Genomic DNA, 26,952 nt, shown 5'->3' with positions numbered 1-26,952 from the left:
AGGATGCTGTCTTCCAGGGGATTCCTGATTATCTCCTCCTCAATCCTTTGAGTCTTAGCAAAAACTGTTTCCTCTGACCACCCTGTCCCATTCCCCTGTAAATTCTGGTACTTTCTAGGATTCATGCCCCTTCTATCCCATTGCCATGAAAATACTTATCACCCTGCACTGGGACCTTTTTTTTTCAAATGACTGAGCTTCACCAGAGCAGAGATCGAGGCTCTTCGATTTTTCAACCTTGAGGGCACAGGCTGTGGATTTATGAATTTAAAACCCTACTCCAACACCTCCTGTCTGTGTGATACTGGGCAGGTCACTCCCCTTCTCTGATCTTTAATTATTTCCTCTGGAAAGTGAGGGTGACAAATTCCACCTGATGGGTTTGGAAGACACCAAAGATTCCCTTTCCCTCATGGTAATGAGCATTTGTTCCCTTCCATATTTATCTTGAATCTTCAATATTCACTGGAGTTTACACACTTTGAGGCACTAGAATTGTGGATCAGCAACTAGTAACGGTGGTTAATATTTATCAGTGCACGTCACTTGCCAGGTCTGGTTTGTGGACAGTCTCTGAACTCTCTGTCACACTGGGCTGTAGGAATGCATAAAGAAACTTACATGACAGTGACAAGGGAAGTCACAACTCTAGGCACTGTAACACATAACCAATCTGCAGCATATTCTCACTTGCAGCGGACACCGTTGTTGGCCTGCCCAGGTCCCCTCACATTCCTCTTACAGTTCTAAGCACCCAACACTCAGCTTCTGAGTGTTTTACATGTTAATCATGCCTTTTTATCTTCTGTATTTCTGGAGCTTTGACATCTGGGGCTTTGCTGATGGAGGGTCTGCCCCTCCCAGGGCTGGCTAATTCCGAGAGGTAAAGGACTCACACCTAAGCATGTCCTTCACATGCAAACCAACCAACCCAGAGCCTATACCTCAAACCACTTTCTGTATGGATCTCTATATTTCAGGCCACTATTCATCTGCCCCTCCAAGGACAAGTTCCGGGTAACTCTTACACCCCAGAGCCTGCTGACATTATTCAAACCAGACAATTCTAAGCTTATAGATCCTTGGCACATCTGTTATTTCCTAAGGAAACCACAATAAAGACTCTCAGGTCCAAGTTTCTCCTCTTCCCCTCTACATCCTGATTAACCCTGGTGCTTCTCCATATAGTCCTGCATAGCTTGGCAATGCCCCCTGCCTTTGGGACCTGTGAAAATAACAAACTGTTTTTTCACTGACAATTGTCTCCTGATCTATTGGCCTCACCATACATAATAATAATAAAACCTATATTTTAAAACAGTTTGCTGCTAACAACCTCCCCTGCAACTTTGTTTCCAGGACTGCTGTTGGGCTCAAGGTGCCTGGGAGTTTATTTCTTGCCCCCTTCTTGTGACATGTGGCCTATGATAGCCTTAGAGGCATATAGTAGCAAGTCCCCAAAGATAGCCCCCAATGACCATGCCCCCCAAATTCATACATTTGTGTAGTATTCTCTCACATTCAGCCTGAGCTGCCCCGACTTACATTAAGGAGTAGAATGTGGTGGAAGCGACACTGTGCCAGTTCCAAGCTTAGTCTTTAAAAAATCAGAAGTTTCTGCTTCCATCTCTGAGGAATGCTCACTCTGGGGAGCCCTGAGCTACCAAGTAAGGGGTCCAGCTACTTGTTGGAGAAAGAAATCACATGGAGAGGAAAAGCAGTGAGACTACATAGAGAATGTGAGAAGTCCAGATAGCCCACAGTTCAGTAGGGTCATGCCTCCTAGCCATCCCTACCAAGGGGCCAGATGCATCTGAGTGCGCCATCTTGCATGTTATAGCCCAGCTGGGCCCTAAGATGACTGTGGCTTTAGTTGATGCGGTACGGTGCCAAAGAACCATGTCACTGAGCCCAGTCAATCCATGGAATTGTGAACAATTACAGGCTAGTCCCAGGTGGTGCTAGTGGTAGAGAACCCACCTGCCAATGCAGAAGACATAAGAGAAGCAGTTTCCATACCTGGGTCAGGAAGACCCCCTGGAGAAGGAAATTGCAGCCCACTCTAGTATTCTTGCCTGGAAAACCCCTGGACAGAGGAATCTGGTGGGCTACAGGCCATGGAGTCGCAAAGAGTTGGACACAACTGAAGAGACTTAACACACATGGAATTGAGAACAGTCTAAATCTTGGGGTGGCTTGTTATTCAGCAATAGTAAATCCAAGCAGGAATTTCCATTTGCCTCAGAGGCCCAGTTCCCTTTGCTTCAAGGTGGGAATGACTCTACTTGATTTATCCTCCAGAGCTCCCAAAGGGATTAGGCTGAGGTTGGGACTTCACCTGACATCACACCCTTGCTAGTCTTCTTCCCCATCCCTGTTCTGCTTCATCTATTCCTTTATTGTTTTCTCCTGGGAGCATGTCTTTACTAAATCATGGACACAAGGGTCTTTTCTCAGATTCTGCTTCTAAGAGAATCTGACCTCAGATTCATGACACATCTGATTTTTCTCATCTCCAATCAGAAGCCAAGGGTCTGGCAGACTATTCTCTCTCCCTGCTCATCCCTGTCTCCCTGTTGCATCCAAAAAAGCAGAGATCACCTTCCAGGCTCCCCAGCAACAGGCAGCCATCCAGTCGGTGAGATGTGGGGGTGATAGTGTGGAATAAAAACATCCATGAGGTCTCTGAAGGAAGCATCAAGCAGCTTGTTTGTCCTGGTCAGCAGCAAATGAAACCTCTTTGCTCCCAACAACACAAGCACAGAGGGGATCATATGGAGGTCAGGCGGAAGTTAGGAGGTTGGCGTGTCAGCAGCAGTGCACGGGCCAGGTGGAGATGAGAGTTATCTCTGCTTTTGTGTCTGTGGTGGGAGGGGCTCTGCTAGTTGTTCCAACCACCTCTGCTCACCCCCACCACACACACACAGCCTATCTCTGTGACCTCTCCATCCCCACCAGTTCGCAGTCCCTGGAAACGCCAAAATCCATCACCATGGATCCTCCAGCAGGTCCCACAGCCTGGTGCCACTGGAATCAGATAAGTCAGCAGAGAAAATGCTGGGGGCTGGGGGGCCACAGCCCAGAGAGGGACCCCCACTCAGAGCCTCCAGCCAATCCAAGGAGTCTGTTGGGCCCCTGGGAGAGGGGGATGGGGAATTCGTGGGGGACGGAAGTGAGGAAGAGAAGACAGAAGAGAGGCCTTCAGAGTCCGGGGAGGGAGACAGCATGTCGAAGGAGCCGAGGAAGTCCAAGGAGATGGCGGGCAGCGGGTCTGCAGGGGAAGAAATGCAGCGTGAGCTTAGGAAGGCAGAGGTCCGGACCCTAGCTCCCTATTTGTCTTTTCCAGGAGTCTAGGTCCTCAGACCACTCCTCCCTAAGACCCGCGAATCCAGAACCTTGGACCGCGTCCCCCTTTTCCTCAAATCGAGGAGTTCGGCTCTTACCCTCAGGCTCCACCTGATCCTCCAGGATGTCATCAATGCCCCGGTTCGGAAGCAGCTGCGGACAGGGAGCAGCAGCGTGAACCTGGGACTCCAGCCTGATCCTGTCTGAGACCCTAGGCCCGCTCTCTCTCACCTGCGCTCTGCGGATCGCCTCCTGCAGCTCCTCCTCCAGGGTCAGGGCTGCTGAGGCCGGTGCTGAGGAAGGGACCGGCGCTGGAGCTGGAGTTGGAGCCTGAAGCGTCGTCGCAACCGGAACCGGAGCCGAAGCCGAAGCAGTCACCAGGGTTTCCGCGGCACGTGGAGGAGGCGGCGAATGAGACGTTGGACTCAGCTTGAACTGGAACCACGAAGGGTAATTTCTAAAAGCTGAGACCACTGGGGGTCAACCCCACCCACTCGCTATCTGTGGTTCCACCCCCAGGCCTGCGCCCCGCCCTTCACTCGTTGACCCCGCCTCATTAGGCCACGCCCCTTTATTTCATTGGCTTTCGTTCCCTTAGGATCCTCCCCCTTGGCTCTTAACCACGCCCCCACACTTTATTGGCTGTTCTTTTCTCGGCTTGCCGTCCCATCCCGCTTTGGCTTCTCTTCATTGGTCCACGCAGGCAGCCCCGCCCTCACCGAGCACGCACTCCGGGCGGCTCCCAAAGCCTTGGGCCTGAAGCGAGGCCAGGGGGCGCCCGCCGGACTGTCCTCGCGCCGAGCCTTCGGCCGTTCGCGGGGCGGGGCGCCGCCGCGCATGCGCTCCAGAAGCATTGACTTGGTCCCCGACACCGGGAGGCCCCGCAGCCGCAGCTGCTGCCGGAGCTCTGAGACCTAGGGTGGGAGGCGGGGAGAGGACGTGCTAGACGGGCTCCGGGGCGCAGGTGGGGGTTTGCTGGGGCTGGACATTTGGAACCCGAGAGAGGACGAACTGGGGACCCGGATCTCCAAAGCAGCAAAGGCTGTAGGGTTAGACTTCTGAACCTCGGAACTCCCCAAACTCACCGTCAGCTCCTCCAGTTTAAGGGTCTGAAGTTCCAACTTGTGTGGCAGGGGCGAGGGGTTGGGAACTCCTGGTGGGGAGGGAGTGAGGGGTGTGGGCTTCATCCTGGCGATAGTTTCGAGGGGGAAACAGAGGTTAGAAGGAGCAGAGAGAGAAAAGGCATTCTGGAGTCCTCAAAGACATGGGTTCATGAAGATGAGGGAAAGTGAGGGGCCCGAATTGTGGGGCTCTGAGCGAGCAAGCACGGGAGGCTAGTTCCCATGCATGGGAGAAGAGGAATTGAGGGGAGAGGGTAGGAGACTCTTGGGTAGGAGGTCAGGATTCCTGGGAACTGAAGGAACAGGGGGCTGAGGACCTGAACTCGGGTCCTGGAGGAGGAGGGAGCTGGGGGCCTGAACTTCCCGGAGAACAAAAATTGGGGTCATACCTAGGAGGTGGCTGCTGTAAGTTTGTCCCTTCCCACAGAGGTGGTCCAGGGGGATCCAAGGGCGACCCTTCAACCTGGGGGTCTGCCCTGCACTCTCGTCTTGGCTCTGGGGGTATGTACTGGTGGTATGTCAAGTTCCCCTTGGGCTTGGGCTCCCTCCAGTGTTGGGACGTCTTGGGAGACTCCTGAAAGAGCAGGTATGATGTCATATGCTTCTGCTCCGTTTCTGCTCTACTGTCCCAGAGCCCCAGGCAAGGTATGGGGTGGGCTTGTTGCCATCAGAGAGAAGCAAAATGGGTAGCAGCAAGGAGGACCAAGGCTAGACTCTTGGGGGGACTTCCCTTCACTCTGATAGAGACTCACCTTCTTCAGGGACCTCCAAGAGCAGGGTTTCGGCTCAGGAGGAAGGGCTCCAGGGTTGAAGAGGAAAGGGGCTGGGCCCAGTGGGGAGGCTGGGGCCAGAGCCAGAGCCGGATCTGCAGCTGAGATCCATGGATCAGGATCCAAGACTGGAGAGGCAGCGAAGGACCCTGAGAGAGCTGCAGGCAGCACGCCAGGCAGGGAGAAAGAAGGCTGTGTGGGAAGGAGGGCCCTGGAGGCCCCAGCCCCCAAGTGCAGAAGGACAGATGTGGGGAGTGAAAACCAAGTGGTGGGAGCTAAGCGCCGGGATTCCTGGATCTAAGGGCAGAAGCGCAAGGGACCCAGACTTTTCCATTCTCAAGAAAGGCAGGAATCTCATCCTCAGCCATTAAGGGGTGTGGTAACAGGATCCCAGATTTCTGAGGTTTTTCTGGGAGAAGGGTGGAGCCAGCACTCCGGGTTCTTGGGGAGAGAGAGAAGCTGAAAGTCACATCCTGAGATTTGCATGTGTGCCAAGTGTGGAGTCTGGGATGCCTATATTCTCCCAAGAAACAGGATCTGGATTCATGCATTTCACTGGAGTGGGAAAAGCCCAAGGGCAGGAAGAGAAGCTCCTAGCCGGTGGGGCAGCTGGGGATCTGTACCCTTGGGTCCTGGGGAAGGACAGGAGGGGACCACAGTGAACCCTGGGGCATAGAGACTGGGCTCAGGACCCAAAGCAAGATGTGTAGCAGCTGCCCCCCAGGGTGCCCTAAGGGAAGTGGGGCCACCATTCCCTCCCTTTCAGGGCCCACACTTACTTGGGTCCTGATACCGTCTGTGGATCCGAAGCTGAAGGACTGTGGAAGGAGTGGGAGGAGAAAGGCGGGAAGGGAGTGTCCAAGAGCCTGGCCTGGCAGGCGAGTGTGAGCTGCAGTTGTTGGCGGGACACGTGTGTCCAGCCCCCTTACACACCCCATGCAGGCGGGTGGGCAGGCAGCCTGCTCCCTTCCCGGGCCTCCTGCCTGCTCTCTGCCAGCACGGCAGCAAAGGCCAGGGCTGTTCTGGGGCGGGGAGCCAGCTAGCGTGCAGGCAGGAGGCAGCCTGTCCCCCGACCTGCGCCCTTCGCAAGCCTGCGCCCACCCTATCCTCTGCCCAACTGCCATCTTAGTGTCTGTGCTTCATTGCCTCCTTTTGTCTGCGCATCCTGCTTTGCACACGCCCACTCCCTACTTCTCAGCCTCCCTTCAGTCACCCCTTTTGCACACCAACCTCTAAACACGTATTTCCCAGGACTCTAGTCTTACACTTATACCACTTTTATACACTGGTGCCCTTTGCTACTCTTCATCCTTACCTCACCATCTTGGCACACACCCAGCCACATTAACACACTTGGTTGTCCACTAGGGATTTCACCGCCAGTTTTGAAGCCAGGATCTCTCTTTGCACATTTCTTTGTGCACATGTACTCTTGCACACTCCTTGCTCTCTGGTTCCTGGTGTCTTTGCACCCACCCAACCACAGAAGCAGACTCGTCTGCACCCTCAAGCATGCTCTGTCTACTCTGGACTTGGCCTCCAGGTGTACACCCACTTGCACACTTTCCATCTGTGCTGGGACTTGAAATGCCACCTTCGACACTTTCAAGGCTTGAGAGCTCACTGTCCCCTCGCCCGCAGTTCCACTCTGAAGTCCCCACTGTGGACACTCTTCTGCTTAGAGCACTTGTCACTTTAAGCCCCTGTTCTCTTGTGGTACTTGGTCCTCTGCACACCCACCCCTGGCCGCCCACTCCCCACTCTTCACGTGAGCATTGCATCAGCCATTTGCACACTCACTGTGAACCAGAACTCCACCCCTTTGCTGGGGCCTCCTTTATACACAAATAATATTTTGCATGGAGAACACATGCCTCTTGGGAATCACCTCCCCACATCGCCCCGCGGTGCATACTCCCAGGTTGAGAATACATTCCCAGGACGAGGAGGATCCCTTCCCGACGTGCACAGAAAGAAATCTCTCACCAGATCGGAACTTGGACCGAATGATTTGGGAGCGCTGGGAGGAAGCCGCCAGGGTCATTGCCAAGGCTGGGATGGGGACCTGGGCTGGGTGGGGTGAAGGGGGGAGGCAGGGTCAGAGTGGAGGTCAGGAGGCGTCCCCTGCCTGTGAACGCAGCCAGGAAGGGCCTGAGGAGCCTAGAGACGGGAGCGGCCTCAGGCCATACCTTCTGGATCCTGGGGGTGGAGGGGACTGGGGGCCCAGACTCCTGGGTGTGAGAGAGGACACGCCGAGGGCCCCAATTCCTAGAGCCTGCGGGAAGAAGCACCTGAGGCCTGGGACTCCTGAGTCCTAAGAAGGAGGGCACTGGTGGCCTGGACTCCGGGTCTAAGAAAGGAGACGGAGGGAAAAAGGGGTGAAGGGCAGGAACTCAATACTCTAAGGGGCCTAGAATCCAACAGCCTTGATCAAGAGGGGAAGCGGGGATCCGACCGGTCCCTAGGGAGTGGAAGGGTCTCTGACACTTGCATTTGAGAAGGGTGCGGGGGCGCGGGTGGGCGTCAGCCATCACGGTTTGTGGGGAAGGGACTGGGATCACAGAGGTGACAGGAGAGTTAAGGCGGGTTCCCCTCCCAGCCCCTATCCCCGGGCCTTCTCACCAGGTGGACTCGGCGCAGCGGCGCTCTGGAGTGGGTCGAGTCCGCAGGTCAAGGCTGGAGGCCGCAGGCTCCGCCCTACCAGCCTGGGACCGCCTTGGACCCCACCCTTTGGGGGCGTGTCGGGAGCGGGGCTGGGGGGGAGGGGCAGACAGGAGCCCCTCCTGGCATCCTGAGAAGGGGAGGGAGCACGGGCTGGGAGGGGCTGGGGCGGGGCGGACCTCGGGGTTCCCAGCTCGCTCCTCCGCGTCCTGGGGCTGAGGGGTCGGGCTGGGCACCGGCGGACAGACTGACAGAGGCAGGTGCCAAGAGAGGAGCTCGGGGTGAGCAGCAGCGGCAGGTGGTCTCGCCCCAGCCCTGCAGACAGGTGCCACCTGTCGCCTTCTTTTTTCCCTGACGCAGCAGCAGGAGTCGGATTCGGGGGGAGGTGGGGGGGTTCAAACTGGAGCCCCAACCTCCTGGGTCTGAGGGAGGAGGGGACTGGAGAGCTAAATTCCTGGGTTTGAAGGAAAAGAGGCAGAGGCTTGAACTCCTGGACCCAAGAGAGGAGTTGGTTGGGGCCCCAGATTTTCGAATGTGAGGGAGGAGGGAGTCAAGAACAGGGACAAGAGGTGTTGAGACTCATCAGGGTGCCCGACAGGCACAAAGGTCCGGAAGGGGCTAGGGAACCCAGACTCCTGGGTCTGATGGAAGAGGCTGGAGTATGGGCTATGGGGGTCGAAGGGAGCGTTGGCTGTTTCCCACTGGCAGGACTGATCTTTAGCTGAACAAGTTTAGCGCTCCGTCCTGAGGTGTGTGGGAGATCCCAGCACCTGGATTGGATTACAGGCAAGAGGGCAAGCTGAGGCCGTGGCTATAAATACCTCGTGGATTCGGCAGGAGCCCAATGCTCCAGGCAAGGGCCCTGGTGACTTATTTCACAAAAAATCATCACCACCCCCGCTCCGGAGTCTTAACAAGCGAGGCGTTGCCAATACCACAGATGCCTTTATTGTTCCTGGCGCTGAAATCCCAAACCCATCTTCCCACTGTCCCATCCTCTGCTACCCCCAAATTCAAACTCCCAGCATTCCACGCGGAGAAAAACTACAACTCCCAGAAAGCTCGGCGCTCAGGAGGGCTCTAGAGGTTAGAAGCCGATGAATTTTCAAGATTCGCGCGCTCATTTGCTATTGGTTCTCAAGGAGGCGTGGCCACGGGAGGTCCATGGCGGTGATTGGCCGGCAGTTCCTGCTGCTCAAGATCCCAGAGGAGGCGACGGAGTCTGCGAAGTTCACGGTGCAGGGCATCATCTGTCACAGGACCCGTGAGGCTGAGGCGCGAGCTACCCAAGGGCAGGATGAGGGGAGGATGGGAAGAGAAGCTTTCGAAGATGTCCCCTAAGAGACGGAAGAACACAGAGTTAAATTCTGAAAATGGGCGTGAGGGAGGGCCAAGGCTACCTTACGCCGGAAGGAAGGAAAAACTAACAGCCAGCAACTCCTGGAGCAGGGTCCCCTCGAACGTGACTCTTGGAGTCCCCAGGCATCATAGGAATTATAGTTCAGAATGAAAGGCCACCGTTGCCTGGAAAACTGGCCATGTACTTGGGTTCTTGAGTCCGCGAGGATGAGAGGAGGAAGGGCTAGGAACTTTGTTTCACAGATTCCTTAGAGTTGAGGGGCCTGGAGCCTGGCCTCTTAGGTGGGGGATAGTCTGTGGGGGCAAAGAGGCTGGAGGCCTGACCCCTGGGGAAAAATAAGGAGCTGGGGGCTTTATCTCCTGTAAGCTGTGGGAGAATCCTATATCCTGGAATCCAGCACTTAGATCCCTAGATCCAGGGGGAGGAGAGAGCTAGGAAGAAGGAGGGCTTGGGGCTGTGGACTCCGAGGTCCTGAGGACAGAGGAAAGCTGACCACCCCGATGCCTCTGTCCATATTTCTCCTCACCTGTGTCCACAGCATCTCGCTCTGCAGGGGGAGGATCCCAGGCGGGTGGAGGCCCGCGGCCAGGACCCAGCTGGTAGTGGCTGAGCAGATGGTGCAGCTGAGCAGGGGTCAGTGTAGGGTGGTCAGTTCGTAGGCTGCTCCATGAAGCCTGGTAGGAAGACAAGGTGAGAAATCTACAGTCATTATGGGACGGCTGAGAAATCCTAAATGGAAGGCCCTCCACAGGGGGCATGGATGTAGTGGGTAGAAAGTGGTATCTCTGCAATGTCTTCCAAGACACTGTGAGGCCTGGCTATCACCAAAGTGAAGGTGGGGAAGGGCCTACTCTCAACTTTAAAAAAGAAAAATGTGACTTGCTTCAGAATACACGAGGAAGTAGAAGTAGGCAGTTGTGGAGAAGGAACAAATTGACCATTAGTTTATGTTATTGTGTGCATATATCTTCATCATATGTGTTCATTTGACTGTGGCCACTTTTTATATCCGTTTGAAAATTTCTGTACCTAACCTAGATCTAGGCAACAGAATCATCAATGTGATTAAAAACAGACTTAACCCAGATTTTCTGGCAACTCATTACCTTCTGGCAAACCACGGTGCCTCAGTTTCCTCACCTGTAAATTAGAGAACAAGAACTACCCAACAGGGTTGTTATGAGGATTCAAAAAGGCTGTAAAGTACTCAGAACTCTGACTGGTGCTTATTAAGTACTCTATAAAAGTTTGATAAATAAAAGTAAATAAATGAAATCAAGTGACCTAGCCTGCCTGATTCTATTTTTTTTCTCTGAACAAAACTGTCAGTTAAAAACCCGCTTCACAAGGCTTAATCAGCATTCAATGAGAAGGGCCAAACACAGTATCTCACATTTATGTTCAATGGATGCTTTAAATGTCACATTTCTTGTTTCCATACCAGACTTCTTGAATCAGCATGTCTAAGGGAGGGAACCCTGGAAACTATTATTAATAGCTCCCACTGGGATTCAGATGTAGCCAAATTCAGACATTGATGTGGCTGGCTTCCTTCTAGCTGCCAATGCATCATCCATGGTGTCTGAGCTGGGACTGGGAATCACATACAACCCAAGAGGAGATCCAAGGGTCAGCCGAATACAGAGAATGGGTGAGTGGGGTTGGGAACTCAGAGATTAGGGGTCAGGAGTCACCTTGAGCAGGGAGGTGCGAGGCACACACAGCAGGTTCACAGCTATGGAGAGTTTCCGGAAGAACTCAGTGGCAATGTCACCCAGCCCAGCCCCCTGCAGCCAGTCCAAGACAAGATCCAGGTTGGTTCGGATTTGGACAGCTCGGGACCATTGATAGAAAGGTCGGGCTTGACCTGTGGGGGAAGGGTATGAGAAGCAATGGGTGCATGGACCCTGCCCTCCTGCCTCCCAGACCTTTCCTATCCTTCAGTTTGGGATCTGGAGCGCACTCTCTGGAGTACCTAAGGATGAGGCCTGAGCCTGTGATGTGTCTTAACTGACACAAGTCTCAGTGGGTCCTATCTCTGCCTCCCAGCCCCTTTCCAGTCCAACCCTCACCTCGTTCCATCAGCGAGTTGAGAAGGGATGCATTGGAGAAGAAGAACAAGTAGCCAAAAGTCTGAGATACAAGGTCTGGGTGCAACTCGCACTGGCTGGTCAGTTCCAGGGCTGCTTGAAACACACCCAGGGTAGGTCTCAACCCTGGAGGCATGGCCCCCAGCTCAGCACCAGGCCCCGGCAACTCTGCTCCAGCTGTGAAAGGGTTACTATCCAGGAGAGCAGGCAGCGTTGAATACAGAGTCTGAGGAGATAGAGAGATGCAAGCAAGAGATTGGACTACAACTCCCTGGAAGCTTCAGGGTAGTAGAGCATGAGGATACTAGGGAGCTCCACCAAAGGCTTCTGGGAATTGTAGTCCATTCTACTTTCAACACACTAAAGGTCTCCAATCAACAAATTCCTCCTTTCCAAATGGGTTCCTAGCATTCAGCAGGCCTGGGAAACCTCAAGTTTAAGAAAGGCTTTTTAGAAGCGTCTTGGGTATTTTAAGACCACCTCTGGTATCTTACAGGACCTGTAGTTCTCAACAGAGACAGCTCAAGGAGAACAAAGGACATCGAACAAAGAGGCTCCCTTCAATCAAAGGTTTATTTATCCAGAATTCCCGAAGGAAAGGAAAAGAATGGAGAGTCAGGAAGTGGGAGTGGGGTGGCAGTTAGCCAGTGGAAAGTGAGATCAGGCCAAGGACAGGAAATGAGGTCAGAGCCAAAGAAGAAACAAACCCACACTTGGCAGGGATGTACAGGAAGTAAAGCCTTGGAGGAAAGAGCTTCACAAATCAAGGCTGCTCAAGAAATGTAGAGATTATCTGTCTCAAAAGATCCCCTTTCATTTCACAGATAAGGAATCAGGCTTATCATTAACCAGAAACCCTGAGAATTCCAACAAGCAATGTTAAGTTCAAGAGTGGTGGCAGACGCCTGGGGCAGAAAGCAGGTCCTGCAGGATGGGCACTCTAGGGAGAAAAAGGTTTGTGACTCAGAAAAGGGAATGAAGGGAATTCCCTGGTAATCCAATGACTAGGACTCTGTGCTTTCACTGCTGAGGATGTGAAAAGAAGACAGACTGCTGAGGGTATGGGTTCAGTCCATGGTTGGGAACTAAGATCCCACAAGCTAAACATTATGGCAAATATATATATATATATAAAGTTTTAAAGGGAAAGAAAAAACATTTTTTTTTTTTAAAAAGAAAAGGGAATGAACTCAAAGCTATAGGAAGTGAGGTCAGCAAACACAGAAAAGCCTGCTTAAAGAGGTTTAGTGTAAATGACAGTGCCTACTCTATTTGATATCTATCTATCATCTATCAAACTTATCAGTGACATAAAAGTGGACTTAGAAAACAGGAGCTTGAGAAAGCAGTAATGGTGATATAGCCGGACAGCAAAGTCAGCCGATCTAGAGAGGACAGTTCCAGAGACAAGAAGTCAGAAAGGCAGGAAGTGATGAAATCTCAAACAGGAAGCAGTCTCAGAACAGCAAAGTAGGGGGGGTGGCCTGTGGGGACATGGGAAGTGATGTCAGAGAAGCAGGAAATCTTCTTAGGTCAAATAGGAAGTGACATCAGAACAATGTGATATAGCTCAAACAGGAAGTGATGCCATGCCAAACAGGAGGCATACCTTGGTGAGGTAGTAGACAGACTGCTGGAAGGTACACATGATGACCTCATCCAGGAGGACCATTGCCTCATCACATAATTCCAAGTCATTGCAAAGTTGTGGGTCTGAAGACAGGCACAGGAGTGAGAAGGAGAACCAGAGGTTGCCAGGCAGAAACCCAGGTCCCAGGTGCAGGGAATGGCTGGGATTTGGACAAATATGGGCCTGGGTCGGGGCTCACCTTCCTGGTCGGCCTCCTTCTCCATCTCTAGCACCTTCTCCTGCACAAAGCTCAGTAGCTCCGTGGTGTTGGCCATCCACAGCATGAGTGGCCGCAACTCCACAGACACAGTCTCAGGGGTCAAGGGCACCTCGGGAACCCCCTCAGGGTGGCTGGGCAAAGGGGAAAGGGCCTGTAATCATTGCCAACTCCCACCATAATGTCCAGACCCAGAGATCTGGGTCTAACTGGGGACAGAGTCCAACCCTCATTTCACAATTAGAAAAGTTGAGTCCCAAAGAAACTTGCACTAAAACATGCATGGAAAAGTGAACATAGAACTGGCTGCAAATCCTCCTGACCGCTACATCCCTCTCGACCCTTCTCCCCAGGGTTACTCTTACTTTTCTGGCTGACGGTCTCCAATTTCCTTAATCTTTTCCTGTGGAACAGTAAGATCAGAATCAAGGTGAGGGGGATGAGGAAGAGAGGCCATGAGTTAATGCCCTGGTTTTCCTTTTGACAGAGACTCTCCTCACTTTTCAAACAGGCTCTAATCTGTACAGCAGAAACTAACACAACATTGTAAATCAACTATTTTCCAATAAAAAAATTTTTTTTAATGAACTCTGATCCTCAAGTTTCAGAATAATCAGTTCTCTTCTTACCTTTTAAAACACACACCCCTATGATTATAAGTGGTCCGTCTGTCCCTAGGTCTTCTTCTGCTCAAATGGAGTTTCTTCTACCCCTCAAAATTCCCTAAACCTTTTCTCTAACTAGGGCTCAGCTCAATAGGCTGCAACTCCCCCCCACACTCTAAATGGTTTCTCCCTAGCATATCTATTTGTTGTCCTATGGATTTGCTCTCCACGGGCTCCAAGAATGGTCTCGCCCACTATGGCTCCAAGCTTCAGGCCCAATGGGCTCCCCACCTCACTTCTCACAATGGGCTCTTTGAACTTTTTACTCAATGCGATCTCTAACCCCACTCCATCTCAGAGGATGGTTTCTCCCATTATCCCACACCTGCAAAGATACACCTGTACTCCCTTCTCTTCAAGCACTGTGGATGAAACCACAGCTACCAGCATCCCGTGGGGCCCCTTGCCCAAGCCCCTCCCTCTCCTGAAGCATCCTGGGAGATGTAGTTTCGTTCTGCCCAACTACGAAACTAAGGTTCCAGATGGCAAGAGGAGGCTGGGACAAGGACTTGGGGCGCAGAAGAGCCTGGACGGCGGTTGGGGGAGCTCACCCAGACAGTCTCCTTGATAAGACGGGCCAGGCGACCCAGCAGGCGCGGCAGGTGGCCCAGCTCCAGCTCCCGAGCTGAATGCTGCACACAAAGCGCCAGCAGTGTGGCCGGCCCCAAGGGTGGCAGGTCCCCGGCGCCAGCGGCTGCGGTGCGCACGATCTCTCCCAGCAGCGCCTCTTCTTCGCGGGGTCGGAAGCGCAGCACGGGCTCCCGGCCGTCCAGGTAGGCCGCCAGCGCCTCGCCGCGTTCCTGCAGGCCACGACCGCACAGGCGGCAAGAGAAGGCCCAGCCGGGGCCCGGCGGCGTGGCCCCGGGGCGTGCAGGGAGCCACGGTGGTCGCGCCGGCCCCGAGCCCCCAGCGCGGGGGTCCTTGTACATGAACAGGAAGTGCTCGCCCAGCCCCAGCAGGTCTCCCGGATGCAGCTCGGCCTCCCGCAGCAATAGGCACCCATTGTGCGTGACCGGGGCTCCCCGGGATGGGCGCACCATCGCCGGGGGCTCAGGACCCGCGCGCACTGTGCAGTGACGCGGAAGGATGTCCGGGGCGTTGAGAAAGGTGTCCACATACGGGGCTGGGGACCCACCGCGGGCCGAGGAGTTCCCACCTCGGCCAAACACGTGCTGCTCCCGCGTCATCACGTACACCACGAAGTCCTGGAAGAAAGTGAAACTGCACTAAAGGATACTGCTCCACGAGGAATGGATGTTTCCAAGGAAATACCTTTCCTACAATTGACTCTCCCATCAACCACATCTCTTGAATGAGCACTTCCAAGGATATCTCCTGGGATCCCAAAGAACTCACTAATTACCTCCCACCTCCCATGAGTGGACTCTTCAAAGGCACTTCCTATGGTGAACTGTCCTGTAAGTCCATCCTGAAGACTGGATAGGAGGAAACCCCTTTCTTGACAGGGGCTCTACCATTTCCCTCCCTCAAAGAATGGATGCTTCCCAGCAGATCTTTTTCCAGTGGCTTCTCCTATCTTCTCACCTCCGCTGAAAGGACTCCTTCAAGGCAATCCCTTTTTACAGTGGATTCTCCCATAACATTCAGCCCCAAGAATAGGTGCTTACAAGGACACCGCATCCCCATTACTAAAATGGACCCTCCCACTACACTCACCCTCAATGGCCCTTCCCAAGGAAACCTTTTTCTCCTAGGAACTCTCCCATTTCCCTACTCCTGGTCCCGCATGCCCGTCATGCCACCCCTATGATGGAGGCTTTCAAAGACATTTCCCCTTCCAGTAATAGCTACTGTCTGTTTTCCTAAAGCAAGGATACCTTTAAAGAGACTTCCCCGCCCAAACAAAGGTTTCTTCCATTATCTACAGCCCATGAATGTACACTTCCAAAGAGACCCACTTTCTATAATGGACTCTCATTTTTTTTCCCCACCCCATGATGAATTCACTTCCAAGGAGACATAATTCTACAGTGGACTCACTTGTTCCCCACTCCCCGCCCCCCAACCATGATGGAGCATTCCAAAGGCACTCTTCCTCCCATCAGTGGATGCTCTCAATATTACCATCCCCTAAAAGGACATCGCCAAGGAGATCTCCATATAGTGGCACTTTAAGTAACCTCATCTTATAAATGGATGTTTTCAAAGAGACCCTCTTATAATGAAGTGGCCCATTTCATCCACTAAATGAAGAAGTGGATTCCAGAAGACCTATTCCTAAAAATGACTCTCCTATCTGCAGCCTATAAAAATGGAAGCACTCAGTCTGACCCCCTTCCTAAAGTAGACCCTCATTCACATCTGAGAAAATAGGCATCCCAATAGTCATAAACCCCCTCCTACACTGAACTCTCCCATTACCCCCACCTCATAAATGCTCATTTCTAAAACCCCTTGCAGGGTTTCCCTGGTGGCTCAGTGGTAAAGAATCTGCCTGCCAGTGCAGGAGACACAGGTTCAGTCCCTGATCGGGGAAGATCCCACTTGCAGTGGAACAACTAAGCCCATGGGCTTATTGAGCTTCTGCTCAACTACTGAGCTTGTGCTCTAGAGCCTGTGAGCCACAACTACTGAAGCCGGCGAGCCCTAGAGCTGGTGCTCTGCCACAAGAAAAGCCATCGCAATGAGAAGCTCTTGCACCACAACTAGAGAGTAGACCCTGCTCGTCACAACTAGAGAAAGCCTGTGCGAAGCAACGAAGACCCAGCACAGCCAAAAATAAATAAATAAACTTTAAAATATGTATATATTTTAAATCCCCTTACTACAATATATTGTTTCATCTGCCTCTCAAGAAAAATAGATCTTTCCAGTCTGCCACCTTCTGAAGGTAAAACCTCTCACTCTCCATCCCTAACTGGAGGAATGGGAATGGTCCAAAATACACAAACCTCCTTTTTACAAGAGGCTTTCCTGTTCCTTAACCACCAAAGGGCTTCTTCCACCTCACTTAAAAATGAACTCTCAGATTACAGACACCCATGGATAGAACTCTTATTCCTGTTCCCAAGGGATGGACACTTCCAATGAAGTCTCTTACAAAGAAATTTCTCATGAATCCTACCTGAAGAAATGAACGTTTCCAATGTTTTCCTCTCTTCTCATAACCTACTTTCTTACACTCTCAGAATAGATCCTTCCAATTTGACAACCTTTCCACAATAGAGCTTCCGATTTGCCAACCCTGCCCGGAGGAATAAGCTGATGTAATATATACATACCCTGTTCTACAATGAACTTGCCTTGTCCTGTTGCCCCAACAAGGAGGAGTGAATTCCTCCAATGGAAGTTCCTTGAATAGTTGTAACCTCTCACCCATATATACAGCCAGTTGACCTAACCCAATTGGATCCCTCTCTGAGAGTAAAAATGGAACTGTTCAATAAACTCCACCGCCTTCCAGAAGAGGCTTTCCCATTAGCCCCAGGGGTACCCTGGCTGTACCACTATTACCCAAAGGCGGACTAAAGCATAAGAATGATTCTCCTAACCATCACTTTTCGCGCTCCATGGACTGTAGCCTGCCAGGCTCCTCTGTCCATGGGATTCTCCAGGCAAGAATACTGGAGTGGGTAGCCATTCCCTTCTCCAGGGGATCCTCCCATCCCAGGGATCAAAGGCAGGTCTCCTGCATCGCGGGCAGATTCTTTACCATCTGAACCAGCAGGGAAGCCCTAATCATCATCATCATCACACACACACATGAATATTTTCAATAATACATTTCTTTAATGAAATAACTTAGCACTGACTGACCCCCAACTGCTAACCCTTCCTTCCTCTCTGCTCCCCACACTCAAACAGGTTCTCTTATCACCATTCAAATATGTAAAACAGAAGAACCAGTACCACTGGCCCCCATTGACAATGGTCAAAATCCTTCCTGAGTAAACCATCAACTTTAAAAAGTGATGTAATCCACTTCTTCCAAGACCATATAGGCTTACCCAGGACAAGATTCCATATATCAATCAAATTAGCTCTCTCCCCAGGAGACACTCTTCCATCACTCCTCCTCAAGAAATAGAAGCTTTCCAAGAGGATCGTTCTAAAATAGGCTCTCCTGGGAATTCCTTGGTAGCCTAGTGGTTAGGAATCAGGCTTGCACGGCCAAGTCTCGAGTTCAATCCCTGGTCAGGTAACTAAGATCCCGTAAGCAGCGTGGTGCAGCCAATAAAAATAAAACAGGCTCTCCCAATCTTTTCTGATGGGAGACAGTGCTTTCCCCCAACTTTGAACGGTATGAGTCATCGCCTACTTATCCCTCCAGTGAAATACTTCTCCGAGATCTATCTGGACCCTCCCACTCTCTTCTCTGATATTATTTCCTCCTCTAGAACCTGACTGGAACCATGTGTGTGCATGCTAAGTCGCTACAGTCGTGTCAGACTCTGCAATCCTATGGACTGCAGCCTGCCGGGCTCCTCTGTCCGTGGGAATTCTGCAGGCAAGAATACTGGAGTGCGTTGCCACGCCCTCCTTCAGGGGACCTTCCCGACCCAGGGATCGAACCCGTGTCTCTTACGTTTCCTGGTCTCCTGCATTGGCAGATGGGTTCTTCACCACTTGCCAGCACTACCTTCCAACAAACCTGAGACTAACGCGACCCACGGAATTCTGGGAGTTGTAGTTCTGTCGCCCATTCAACCAAAGGGTGGGACATAGGTCTCTCTCTGTAGGTTAGGCTGCGCTTACCTGGGCGTCCTGGTAGCCCTGCAGCAGCAGGAAATAGGGGCGGTTGCTGGGGGCCTGGATGAGGCACTGCGTCAACTGATCGAAGTCGCCGGGGTCTACAGGTCCAATTTGGGCGTCGGCTGCCCCTGGGGCCATGCTAAGTGCCTGCTGCCTGCGCTCCTGCTGCCGCCGCCGCCGACCTTGCAGACTGAGCTCCGATACGCTCCGCCGCAGGGACAGGTTTTCCGAGCGCTCCTTGCCCCCGGACCCAGCCGGAGTCCCTGACCCAGACCCCGGGCCGGGACTGGCCAGCGCCGCCCCACCGGACGCCGCCCGGGAGCGGTTCTTCTGTGGCCGCCACGAGGGGGCGCCTGTGCCTGCGGAGAGAGGTGGAGAGCGATGAGACAAGACTGGAAAGAGACAAAGGGAGAGACACACTTAGAGAGCTAGAGATTATAGACAGTTGGCTGCAGTGAGGCTGCTTCCCACATTTAGATTTTTGCATATGCTGTTCCCTGTGCCTGGAACACACTTCCTGCCTGAGTCCTACCTATCTTGTAATTTCAACTCATAAATTCATATATTCTTTCAGTTGGTAATTTTTGAACCCGTGCTATGTGCCAGGCACTGTTCTAGGTGTTAGGAACTTTGCGATGAACTGAGAAGATCCTGCACCAAGCGAAAGAGAAATCACTTCCTCTTGAACACCTTTTCTTGATATTCCAAGTCGAAGCAAAGAGAGCCGTGCTGGGCACTATGAACTTTGTCACACGCAGCACACTGACACCTAACTGGTACCCAGTGGAAATGAGCTGAATGAGTGAATTGATGCGTTTCTCACTGGGCTGTGGAATCTGGGAGACGGGAACCTCACTTGTCAATGTCCCCATTGTACTCCCCAAGTGCCCTAGGTAGTGTGTGGCTCACAGAAGGTGTCCAGTGAATGCTTTTTCGGGGGGGGGGGGGTGGAATAACGATGGTTATAATCGCCATTCTTTACTTAGCAACTGCCATGGGCCAGTTGTTTTTGCTTAGTGGCTAAGTCGTGTCTGATTCTTTGTGAACCCATGGAATGTAGTCAGTCAGGCTCCTTTGTCCATGGGATTTCCCAGGCAAGAATATTGGTCGTGGTGGTTTAGGCGCTAAGTCGTGTCCGACTCTGGCTACCCCGTGGACTGTAGCCCGCCAGGCTCCTCTGACCGTGGGATTCTCCAGACAAGAATACTGGAGTGGGTTGCCATTTCCTTCTCCAGGGGATCTTCCCGACCCAGGGATTGAACCTGTGTCTCCTGCACTAGCAGGTGGATTCTTTACCGCAGAGCCAAATGCTAGGCCCCCAGGTAGCTTGGTCCTCCGCCTATACAAATACCTCTTCATTTCTCGTGCACTGCCCTCAAGACCCCTCTCACGGTTTGCAGCCAATCTAGCCTAAAGTCACCTGCTTCAAGGCCCACCCTTCTGAGGATCCACCCATTCTTAGACAGCGATTTAGTAGCTCATTTCCTCACTTTCCAAGCCTATCCTCCTTCTAGCCTCCATTCGCATAGGCCCTGTCTCTCACGAACCAACTCAGCCTTCTAGTGAGAGGCCACCTGCCATGAGGACCACTCACCCGCCTCGCGCAATATCTCTGCCTTCCTATCACTCGATTCCGCGGCCGGGTCCCGGCATCGCAGACTCCGCCCATCAACTATGCACCTATCCCACGGGCGACGTCCCCCGGCCTAGCCCATCTGGCTGATTTAGACCCTGCCCCAGTTTCGCCTTCCACTGAACAGTGCTTCAGGCCCCGCCCAAACCCCGCCCCTTTGCAAAGGGGCCGCCCACCACTACTCCGCCCCCAAGCCCTAGCCCGCCCTCCGCAGGCCCCGCCCCCAGAGCCCGCTCACCGTCGCCGTCCGCCGCCCCGAAGGCCTCCTGCTCCAGGCGGCGCGCCTCCTCGCGGCCGCGCAGCTCGAAACGCCGCGCCCAGCCTGGCCGCGCCCGCCACAGCTCCTGCACCAGCAGCGGGCGCTCCGAGTCGCCCAGCACGCGCAGGTGCTCCGCCCGCCACTCGCCGCTGCCCACGGCTCCCGCCGCGGGCCGGCCTAGGGCGTCGCACAGCGCGAAGGCGTCCACGCAGCTGCTCTCGCCGGGGCCGCTGCCGGGGCTGCCGGCCAACCCGTAGCGCTCCAGCGCCTCGGCCACCAGCTCGCGCGCGGTGGAGCGCGCCGTAGCCAGTACGCTCTTGTAGTTGGCGCCCGAAGCCAACCCGGCGCCGAAGATCTTGAGGACCCCCGGGGGCGCCGTGGCGCGTGTGGCCAGTGGAGGCTCGGGGGCCACACCCGCCGCCAGCTCCGGCAACTTCTTCTCGCTGGCCCAGCGCTGCGCGGCCCCCGGGGTCCCAGGGCCTCCAGCGCCACCGGAGCCCGTGGTTCCGGTGCCCGAGCCCCGAAAGAGCTGAGAGATGCGCTTGGCACGGCTCCCTGAGGCTCCCCCGGCTGCCTTGACCGCACCCACTCGCCTCAGCTCCACGTGCGGCGGCGGCGGGGGCAGCGGCTCGCTACTGCGGCTCCCCGTGTCCGAAGACGACGACCTGTGAGCCCGCCGGGGAGCACAGACCCAGGAGAGAGGCCCGAAAGACATGCAGAGACGGGGATGGGGGTTAGAGAAAGAGGGAGGTGGGCAGAGACCGGGGTGCGGAGGGAGGACCGAGACCCGGAGCGGGAGGGACAGACACCCAGAGATAGTGGGGAACAGATACCCACCGATGGGCGAGAGACACGGGGTGTATGGAGATGGGGTGGGGTGGGGGTGGGGCACAGGCCAGAGGCAAAGAGAGAGGGAGAGAAAATAAATAAATAAAGGCGAGTCCCACAGAAGAAAATTCCAAGAGGTGAGCGGGGAGGGGAGGAAGGAAGGTGAATCAAACCGCTACTTCTTCTGTCCGGGTCCCCGTGTCCACCCGGCCTAAACCCATCTCCAGGCCCAGAACTCCCCTCGCTCGACCCTCCACCACTGGGCCTCACTGTCTCCCCACCGCCCACCATCTCACTTGCCCATTCTGGACAGGAACTGGAGCCAGCTCTTTCCGGGTCCCTGGCGTTACCCAGTGCAGGGACTGGGCCATAAACAGGGGCAGGTGGGGCAGGGGCTAGCGTCGTGAGGAGGTGGGCACTCACTTGACAGAGGCGGCGCTGGGCCAGCGTCGCCCCAGCTTGGCCAGCTGCTTCCTGGGAGAATTGATCCACAGGCCCACCGGGAGATGGAGCTTCCCGAAGCGGGGGCTTCCGCCCTCCTTCCGTTCACCAGACAGCATGGCCCTAAGGGAGGGTGGGGAAGACCCCAGCTCCTGAGGTCTCCGGAGGTAGGGATGGGGTGGAGGACCTGGACTCCTGAGTCAGACGGAGCGGGGTATAGGGCTCAGACTCCAGAGTCTGGTTGGAGGAGGGGATGGGAGCCCGGATTGTGGTTGCTGGGATGGAGGGTGGCTGGGAACTGACTCCTAGGACTGAGGAAGGGAGGAGGCGACCGGACTCCTGGGTCCCCAGCTCTTACCCTGCTTCGGGTCCCGACAGCACCCGGGGGCCCTGTCTCCGCTCGCCCTGGTTGGCTCTTGACCCCGCGGCTCCCGTTCAGCCTTTGCCTCTGCCCCGGCTCCCAGCACTGGGTGGGGGACAGGAAAAGGCAAGAGGAAACCGGCAGGAAGAGCGGGGAGGGGGCGTCCTGTGAGGGGACCGGGCCTGGGGGAGGAGATCTGGGGAAGGCTGGCCCTGCCCCACTCCTTGATTCTGGAATCAAATCGCCGCCAGTTGGCCCCTTCCAGGCCCCACAGGGCCCGGGGGCCCCAGCCCCTCTTTTCTCGGACAGAAGACCATCCCCAAACTTCTCTTGGGGGTGGGGGGAGACCAAAAGTTGGAATCAGTCCAGGGGAATGAGTCAGATACTTGGACCACCAGATAAATATTTATTTTTCTCCTGGATTCTTTGATCTTTTCCTTTGAAACCCCCGAGTCCTAAACAGTCCGACTGCCAGTGCTGAACCGGGACTTTATGAAATCGACCACTTTGCCAGACCGAGAGAAAAGGATCCTGATGGGAGCACACAGAGCGGAAACAGGTTAGGTCCTCCCTGAGTGAGGACCACCCCTCCCAGCCTCCCTAGGTTTGATCTTATTCTAGCAGTGATCCAAGCTTCGCGCTCCTTAGGTGAGCCCGGCTCCCAAAGGCAGTCCAGCTCTCAGCGTTCCTCGGCTCGCAGACCCCCGCCTGCATTGGGTAGCGGGAAACCCCGCCTCTCACTTCAAGCCCTGCCTTCTTCAGTGGGCGGCTCACGCGGATAGAACGCCGGCTGTGACCACCACTAAGCCCCAGATCAGCACCCCGAACAGGCGTCTTTTCAGCACTTGCTCCGGCTTCGGAGTCTGTGGCTCGACGGTTGAGTGGGGGCGATCCAAAGCCACCTCTCCTTGGGCCGTCTCATCCTGAGTTTCGGTGTTTGGTGACGGTATCTCCTCCTGGATTCTTTTGGGCAATACTGACAGAGGAGAGGTAAGAAGCGATCCTGGGAGAGCGCTAAGGGCCTGCCAAGACCAAGGCAAGTTCTCCCCGCGGCAAGCCGCCCCAGGACCCAGGTCCTCCGGGACATAATCACGCCTCCCAACTGCTTGAAGCCGGGACACACCCAGAGGGGAGCCCCGGCCGGGTGACCAGCAGCCTTACTCGGGGCAGGAAGCCACACCCTCGTGGCCTGAAGCCACACCCCGACAGGAAGTTATGTGCATAGGCCACGCCCCTGAGGCAAGCCACCCGCCTGGAACCGGGCGCCCCAAAAACTCAGGAGCCTGAATCCCACTTCTCTCAACTCCGCAGCACTGACCTGTGACGTGAAAATAGATGATCGTGGCTGGACTGGATTTTATGGAACCCAGCTCGCAGCGATAGGTACCTGCATCCTTTGGACGCACCATGGTCTTGGTCAGGATGGGCTCCTTCCCCTTGGACACCAAGGTCTCAGAATTGTTCTTCCAAACCTAGACCCAAGCTCAAGGGGTCACAGAGGCCTGGGGAATTCAGTGATTAGGGGAGTACGGGGGTGAGACGATCATGGGGCTTCAGTGGGGAGGTGGGAGTCCAGGGTGTACTGTTCAGGACGTGAGGTCCCAGGGGATAAAAGGAAGTCAGACTTGGTCGGCCATAGGTTATGGGCATTGTGGATGCAAGCCTGTGGATACAGGGGCTAGGGGTGCTTATACAAGCCTGATGGACTTGGAGTTCAAGGATAACGGGAGTTAGAGGGCCCCACCCTGTAAAAGCTGTAATCGGTCAGGCCTTGAGAGATTTTATGCCAGTTGAGCTCACAGTCCAGGATCATGTCTTCCATTTGATGGACCTTGACTTCGCGCTCTGGGAATAGGGGGTTACTGTGGGGTGCTCCTTCAAGATTCTGGGCCTCTCCCAACCCTCTTCCCCTTGGTCTCGCCCCGCCTGTCCTGGTCTGGCTCCAGTCTCCGCCCTCTTCAGACTCGGTCTCTCCTCTGGCTCCGCCCCTCTGGCACCAACCCCTCCGGCTGGGCCCAGCTCTCTCACCTCCGCAATTCTTAGACTTTAGACAGGAGTGAACCTGCTTCTGGCAGGTACTGCACCAGATGAGAGGCTGCAACATCAAACCTGAAAGGGCAAGATCGAGGCTGTGTTCTCCCACTGAGAGGCGGGGCTAAAAGGAGAGGGCGGGGCCAAGGGCTGGGGCGGGATCAAGAGCCGAATCTCCTGGGAGGTCAGTCAGGGCTGGAACATAGCCCTGTAGGAAGTCGGCTCTAACTAGGCTCAGTAAAGAGTGCAAAAACTATGTGACCATTTCCCCCAAGAAGTCCAAGGAATATTGGAGACCCAGGAACCTCTCGACGGGGAGAATGAGACACAGACCCAAAAGAGACACTGGGTATTGACAGGGCAGGGATGAGGGATGGACGACCATTTCTCATAATCGAGACTTACCACATTTGTTGGGACAAAAAGCTGCCTCGGAAGAAACAATAAAAAAAAAAGAGAGAGAGAGAGAATATGATTTCTAAGTTAAAAGCGATGAGAGAAGGGGTGAAGGAACAGGCTAGGTCTGGGGCTCTTGAATTCGAGAAAGGAAAGACATGGGTATCTGGGTCCTTGGGTCTGAGGGGGCAGGGGGCTGGGAGAGCTGACGGGTCAGAGAAGCAGAAGGCGGGGAAAAGGGGCTCTAGGACTGTGAAAGGAGAAGCCTGTGGTGCCAGACTCCCATCTTCTCTCACCCTCTTTTTGAAACTGAGCAGCGTAGCTGGCAAAGGTATTCTTTGCCAGGTGCAACATCCATAACATCTCCTTCACGAAGAGCTCACCTGGGAAGAAGCAGGCAGGCTGCAGAGCGGTCCCCACCCCCACCCTCCTGCCCCTCCCAGATGTGAGGCCCCCGAGTTGGCCTCTGTCTGCAGAGCCTGGCATTGAGCTTTCCGGTCTTCTCAGGGTAGGACAATAAAAATGTAAAGACCACTTAACAGAATGCTGGCTCCAGAGTCCAGTACCTGACCACCAGACCAGGGGTCACCAGCAATCACTTCCCTGAGTTTCTGGAAGCCCTCTCCGGCCCGCTTGAGCATTTACCTTTTGCATCACTATCTGTGATGCGTTTCATATCCTTCAGCAAACTCCAGGATGCCTTTTCTAGTGTGGCCTCATCTGTGGGGGGAGGGGGGGCCGGGGGAGAGAGAACCCCCAGATTCCAAGCATTACTGTCTCATCCGCTCACCTAGTCTTAGAAACTACAGTACCCATGGGGCCAGTGGACAAGGGTAGGTCTGGTAAAAGGGTTACCCCACCCCGTTGCCTTCTGGGAGTTGTAGTTTTATTACATAAAATTGCAGGATAAAATGTAGGGGAACTGTATTTGCCAGCCATTGGAGAACCCCAGAATCTGCATCCCAGCCTTTTCCATTCCCGAACCCAGGCGATTCCGCATTCAGTCCTTTCTCAGCACCTCCCAGCGACCCTAGCCCCAGAACCCTTCCTTTCCCAGGATCCAGGAGTCGATCTCCGCCCTCACCGACAACCCCCATATAGGAGTCCTCGCCAATCGGCAGGTCCTTGAAATCTTCCACTGCCTGCTTTATCTTTTCCATCACTTTTTTGTGATGGTTGGCCTCCAGGTGGCCAGGCAGGTAATCCATCTCCAAGGAGTTTAGCGCCTCCCTGACCTTTGGATCGCAAATGACACAACCCCTGGCAGGAAACAGGCAGCCGGCCAGAGTCGCCACCAGGAGGGGAAGCCCCCGCGGCCCCATTGCGACCAGAGTGCGCAGTCCGTGCCGAACTCCGGGGAGGGTCTTCTTACGCCCACCCGAGAAGGTGAACGCTAAATGGAGAGAAGCCCTTCCCCGAGACTAACGGGGCCCCAGTTGGCAGGGCTCACACTTCTCATTAGAGAACCGAGGAGTCTTGAAGCACTCCACGCCCGACCTTGACTCCTGTTGTACCCTCGAACACTAGGGTTCGCTGAAGAGCCCACGTTCTGACAGCTTTCAGAGAGGATGACCAAGAAGGGGATGTCCTTCCAACTCTAATCTTTTCCCACGACTACAATTAAGAGTTTTGTTGGGGGTGAGGGTAAGGTTGGTTGCGTGGTAGAGAAAGCTCTTGATTGGGGTCACAGTCACGGTTTGCCCCTTACTAGGAACGCCCACAGCCTCCTCCTCCCTGCTACCCACGTGAGGCCCCAGATTCCCAAGAGAGAGTCCCTGGAGTTTGCTTGGCCCCGCCCATAATCCCAACTCTTAGTCTGATTGGATCGCGACAAAGGGAGGGCCCACCTATCGCTCCGTGATGTCACAGCTGCCTTTTCAGAGAAGAACTTTCGCAGCATCTACCGAAGGGGAAGATCCCTGTCGGCTCTGATTTCCAGAGCCAAGGAAAGGGCTTCAAGCCTTCAGTCTCCTCCCCTCTCAGAGTCCCGACTCAGGCTTTGGGTTAGATGCCCACGGCCCTTTGGAAACCCTGTCGTCGAGCCACGAAAACGTAGGAAAAGATCCTTTCTAGCCCTAGGACTACACTTCCCAGAAGGTCCCGGGTGTCTCCCCAGCTGATTACAGCAGCCGACCCCATAACCTTATGGGAAATGTAGTTCAAGGATTATAATCTTTGTTCACGCCCCACCCCACCTTCTCTCTCCAGCCTGTGGGGCTGGATACCAGGGTCCCAGGGGGAAGCGGTTTGGGGGCCAATGCAGAGAGTCTCCGAGGAAGGAACTGGGTCTCTGAGACCACAAATCACACAAGTAGGGCACTAAGAAAGAAGGAATTCATGTTCCAAGAAATGAGAAGTCCCCGGAAGTTCCACACCTTTACTCCTACTCACACACCCTTATGCACACAAGTCTCCAAAAAACCTGCAGAGA

At 54.3% G+C, this 26,952-nt stretch overlaps 3 protein-coding genes across 11 annotated transcripts; all 3 read right to left on the bottom strand.

Moving 5' to 3' along the window:
- Nucleotides 1-2,168: 2,168 nt before the first annotated feature.
- Nucleotides 2,169-7,913, bottom strand: MAMSTR (MEF2 activating motif and SAP domain containing transcriptional regulator). Of its 3 annotated transcripts, XM_020887903.2 has the most exons (11): nucleotides 7,859-7,913; nucleotides 7,426-7,586; nucleotides 7,223-7,306; nucleotides 6,016-6,054; nucleotides 5,219-5,394; nucleotides 4,856-5,040; nucleotides 4,431-4,533; nucleotides 4,065-4,259; nucleotides 3,577-3,780; nucleotides 3,444-3,498; nucleotides 2,169-3,271 (listed from the first exon to the last, which is right to left on the bottom strand). In XM_020887903.2, exons 3-11 carry the CDS (start codon nucleotides 7,278-7,280, stop codon nucleotides 2,988-2,990), a joined length of 1,299 nt encoding a protein of 432 aa, XP_020743562.2. In that variant the 5' UTR covers nucleotides 7,281-7,306; nucleotides 7,426-7,586; nucleotides 7,859-7,913; the 3' UTR covers nucleotides 2,169-2,987. The 3 variants fall into 3 exon arrangements, with proteins under 3 accessions (XP_020743562.2, XP_020743572.2, XP_020743580.2); XM_020887913.2 differs by lacking the exon at nucleotides 7,426-7,586 and having other exon boundaries at nucleotides 7,859-7,912; XM_020887921.2 differs by lacking the exon at nucleotides 3,444-3,498 and having other exon boundaries at nucleotides 3,004-3,271.
- Nucleotides 7,914-8,822: 909 nt separating this feature from the next.
- Nucleotides 8,823-22,387, bottom strand: RASIP1 (Ras interacting protein 1). The gene is made up of 12 exons (XM_020887844.2): nucleotides 22,092-22,387; nucleotides 21,716-21,856; nucleotides 20,444-21,129; nucleotides 18,576-18,931; nucleotides 14,411-15,064; nucleotides 13,560-13,597; nucleotides 13,177-13,328; nucleotides 12,957-13,060; nucleotides 11,330-11,573; nucleotides 10,952-11,124; nucleotides 9,784-9,931; nucleotides 8,823-9,234 (listed from the first exon to the last, which is right to left on the bottom strand). Exons 2-12 carry the CDS (start codon nucleotides 21,850-21,852, stop codon nucleotides 9,035-9,037), a joined length of 2,892 nt encoding a protein of 963 aa, XP_020743503.1. The 5' UTR covers nucleotides 21,853-21,856; nucleotides 22,092-22,387; the 3' UTR covers nucleotides 8,823-9,034.
- Nucleotides 22,388-22,479: 92 nt separating this feature from the next.
- Nucleotides 22,480-26,353, bottom strand: IZUMO1 (izumo sperm-oocyte fusion 1). 7 transcript variants are annotated; one of them, XM_020887865.2, is made up of 9 exons: nucleotides 25,606-26,343; nucleotides 25,167-25,241; nucleotides 24,818-24,904; nucleotides 24,531-24,551; nucleotides 24,123-24,203; nucleotides 23,839-23,939; nucleotides 23,413-23,566; nucleotides 22,869-23,070; nucleotides 22,480-22,625 (listed from the first exon to the last, which is right to left on the bottom strand). In XM_020887865.2, the coding sequence occupies exons 1-9, from the start codon at nucleotides 25,841-25,843 to the stop codon at nucleotides 22,550-22,552; spliced, it is 1,035 nt and encodes a 344-aa protein (XP_020743524.1). In that variant the 5' UTR covers nucleotides 25,844-26,343; the 3' UTR covers nucleotides 22,480-22,549. The 7 variants fall into 7 exon arrangements, with proteins under 7 accessions (XP_020743524.1, XP_070306678.1, XP_070306676.1 ...); XM_070450577.1 differs by having other exon boundaries at nucleotides 23,482-23,566; nucleotides 23,839-24,203; nucleotides 25,606-26,353; XM_070450575.1 differs by having other exon boundaries at nucleotides 23,839-24,203; nucleotides 25,606-26,350.
- Nucleotides 26,354-26,952: the final 599 nt, after the last annotated feature.

Source organism: Odocoileus virginianus, chromosome 20 (genome assembly GCF_023699985.2).
Source record: "Odocoileus virginianus isolate 20LAN1187 ecotype Illinois chromosome 20, Ovbor_1.2, whole genome shotgun sequence".
In the NCBI taxonomy this organism is placed as follows: Eukaryota; Metazoa; Chordata; class Mammalia; order Artiodactyla; family Cervidae; genus Odocoileus; species Odocoileus virginianus.
Note: the sequence above shows the minus strand (reverse complement) of the source record. Positions and strands in the feature narration are given on the sequence as shown.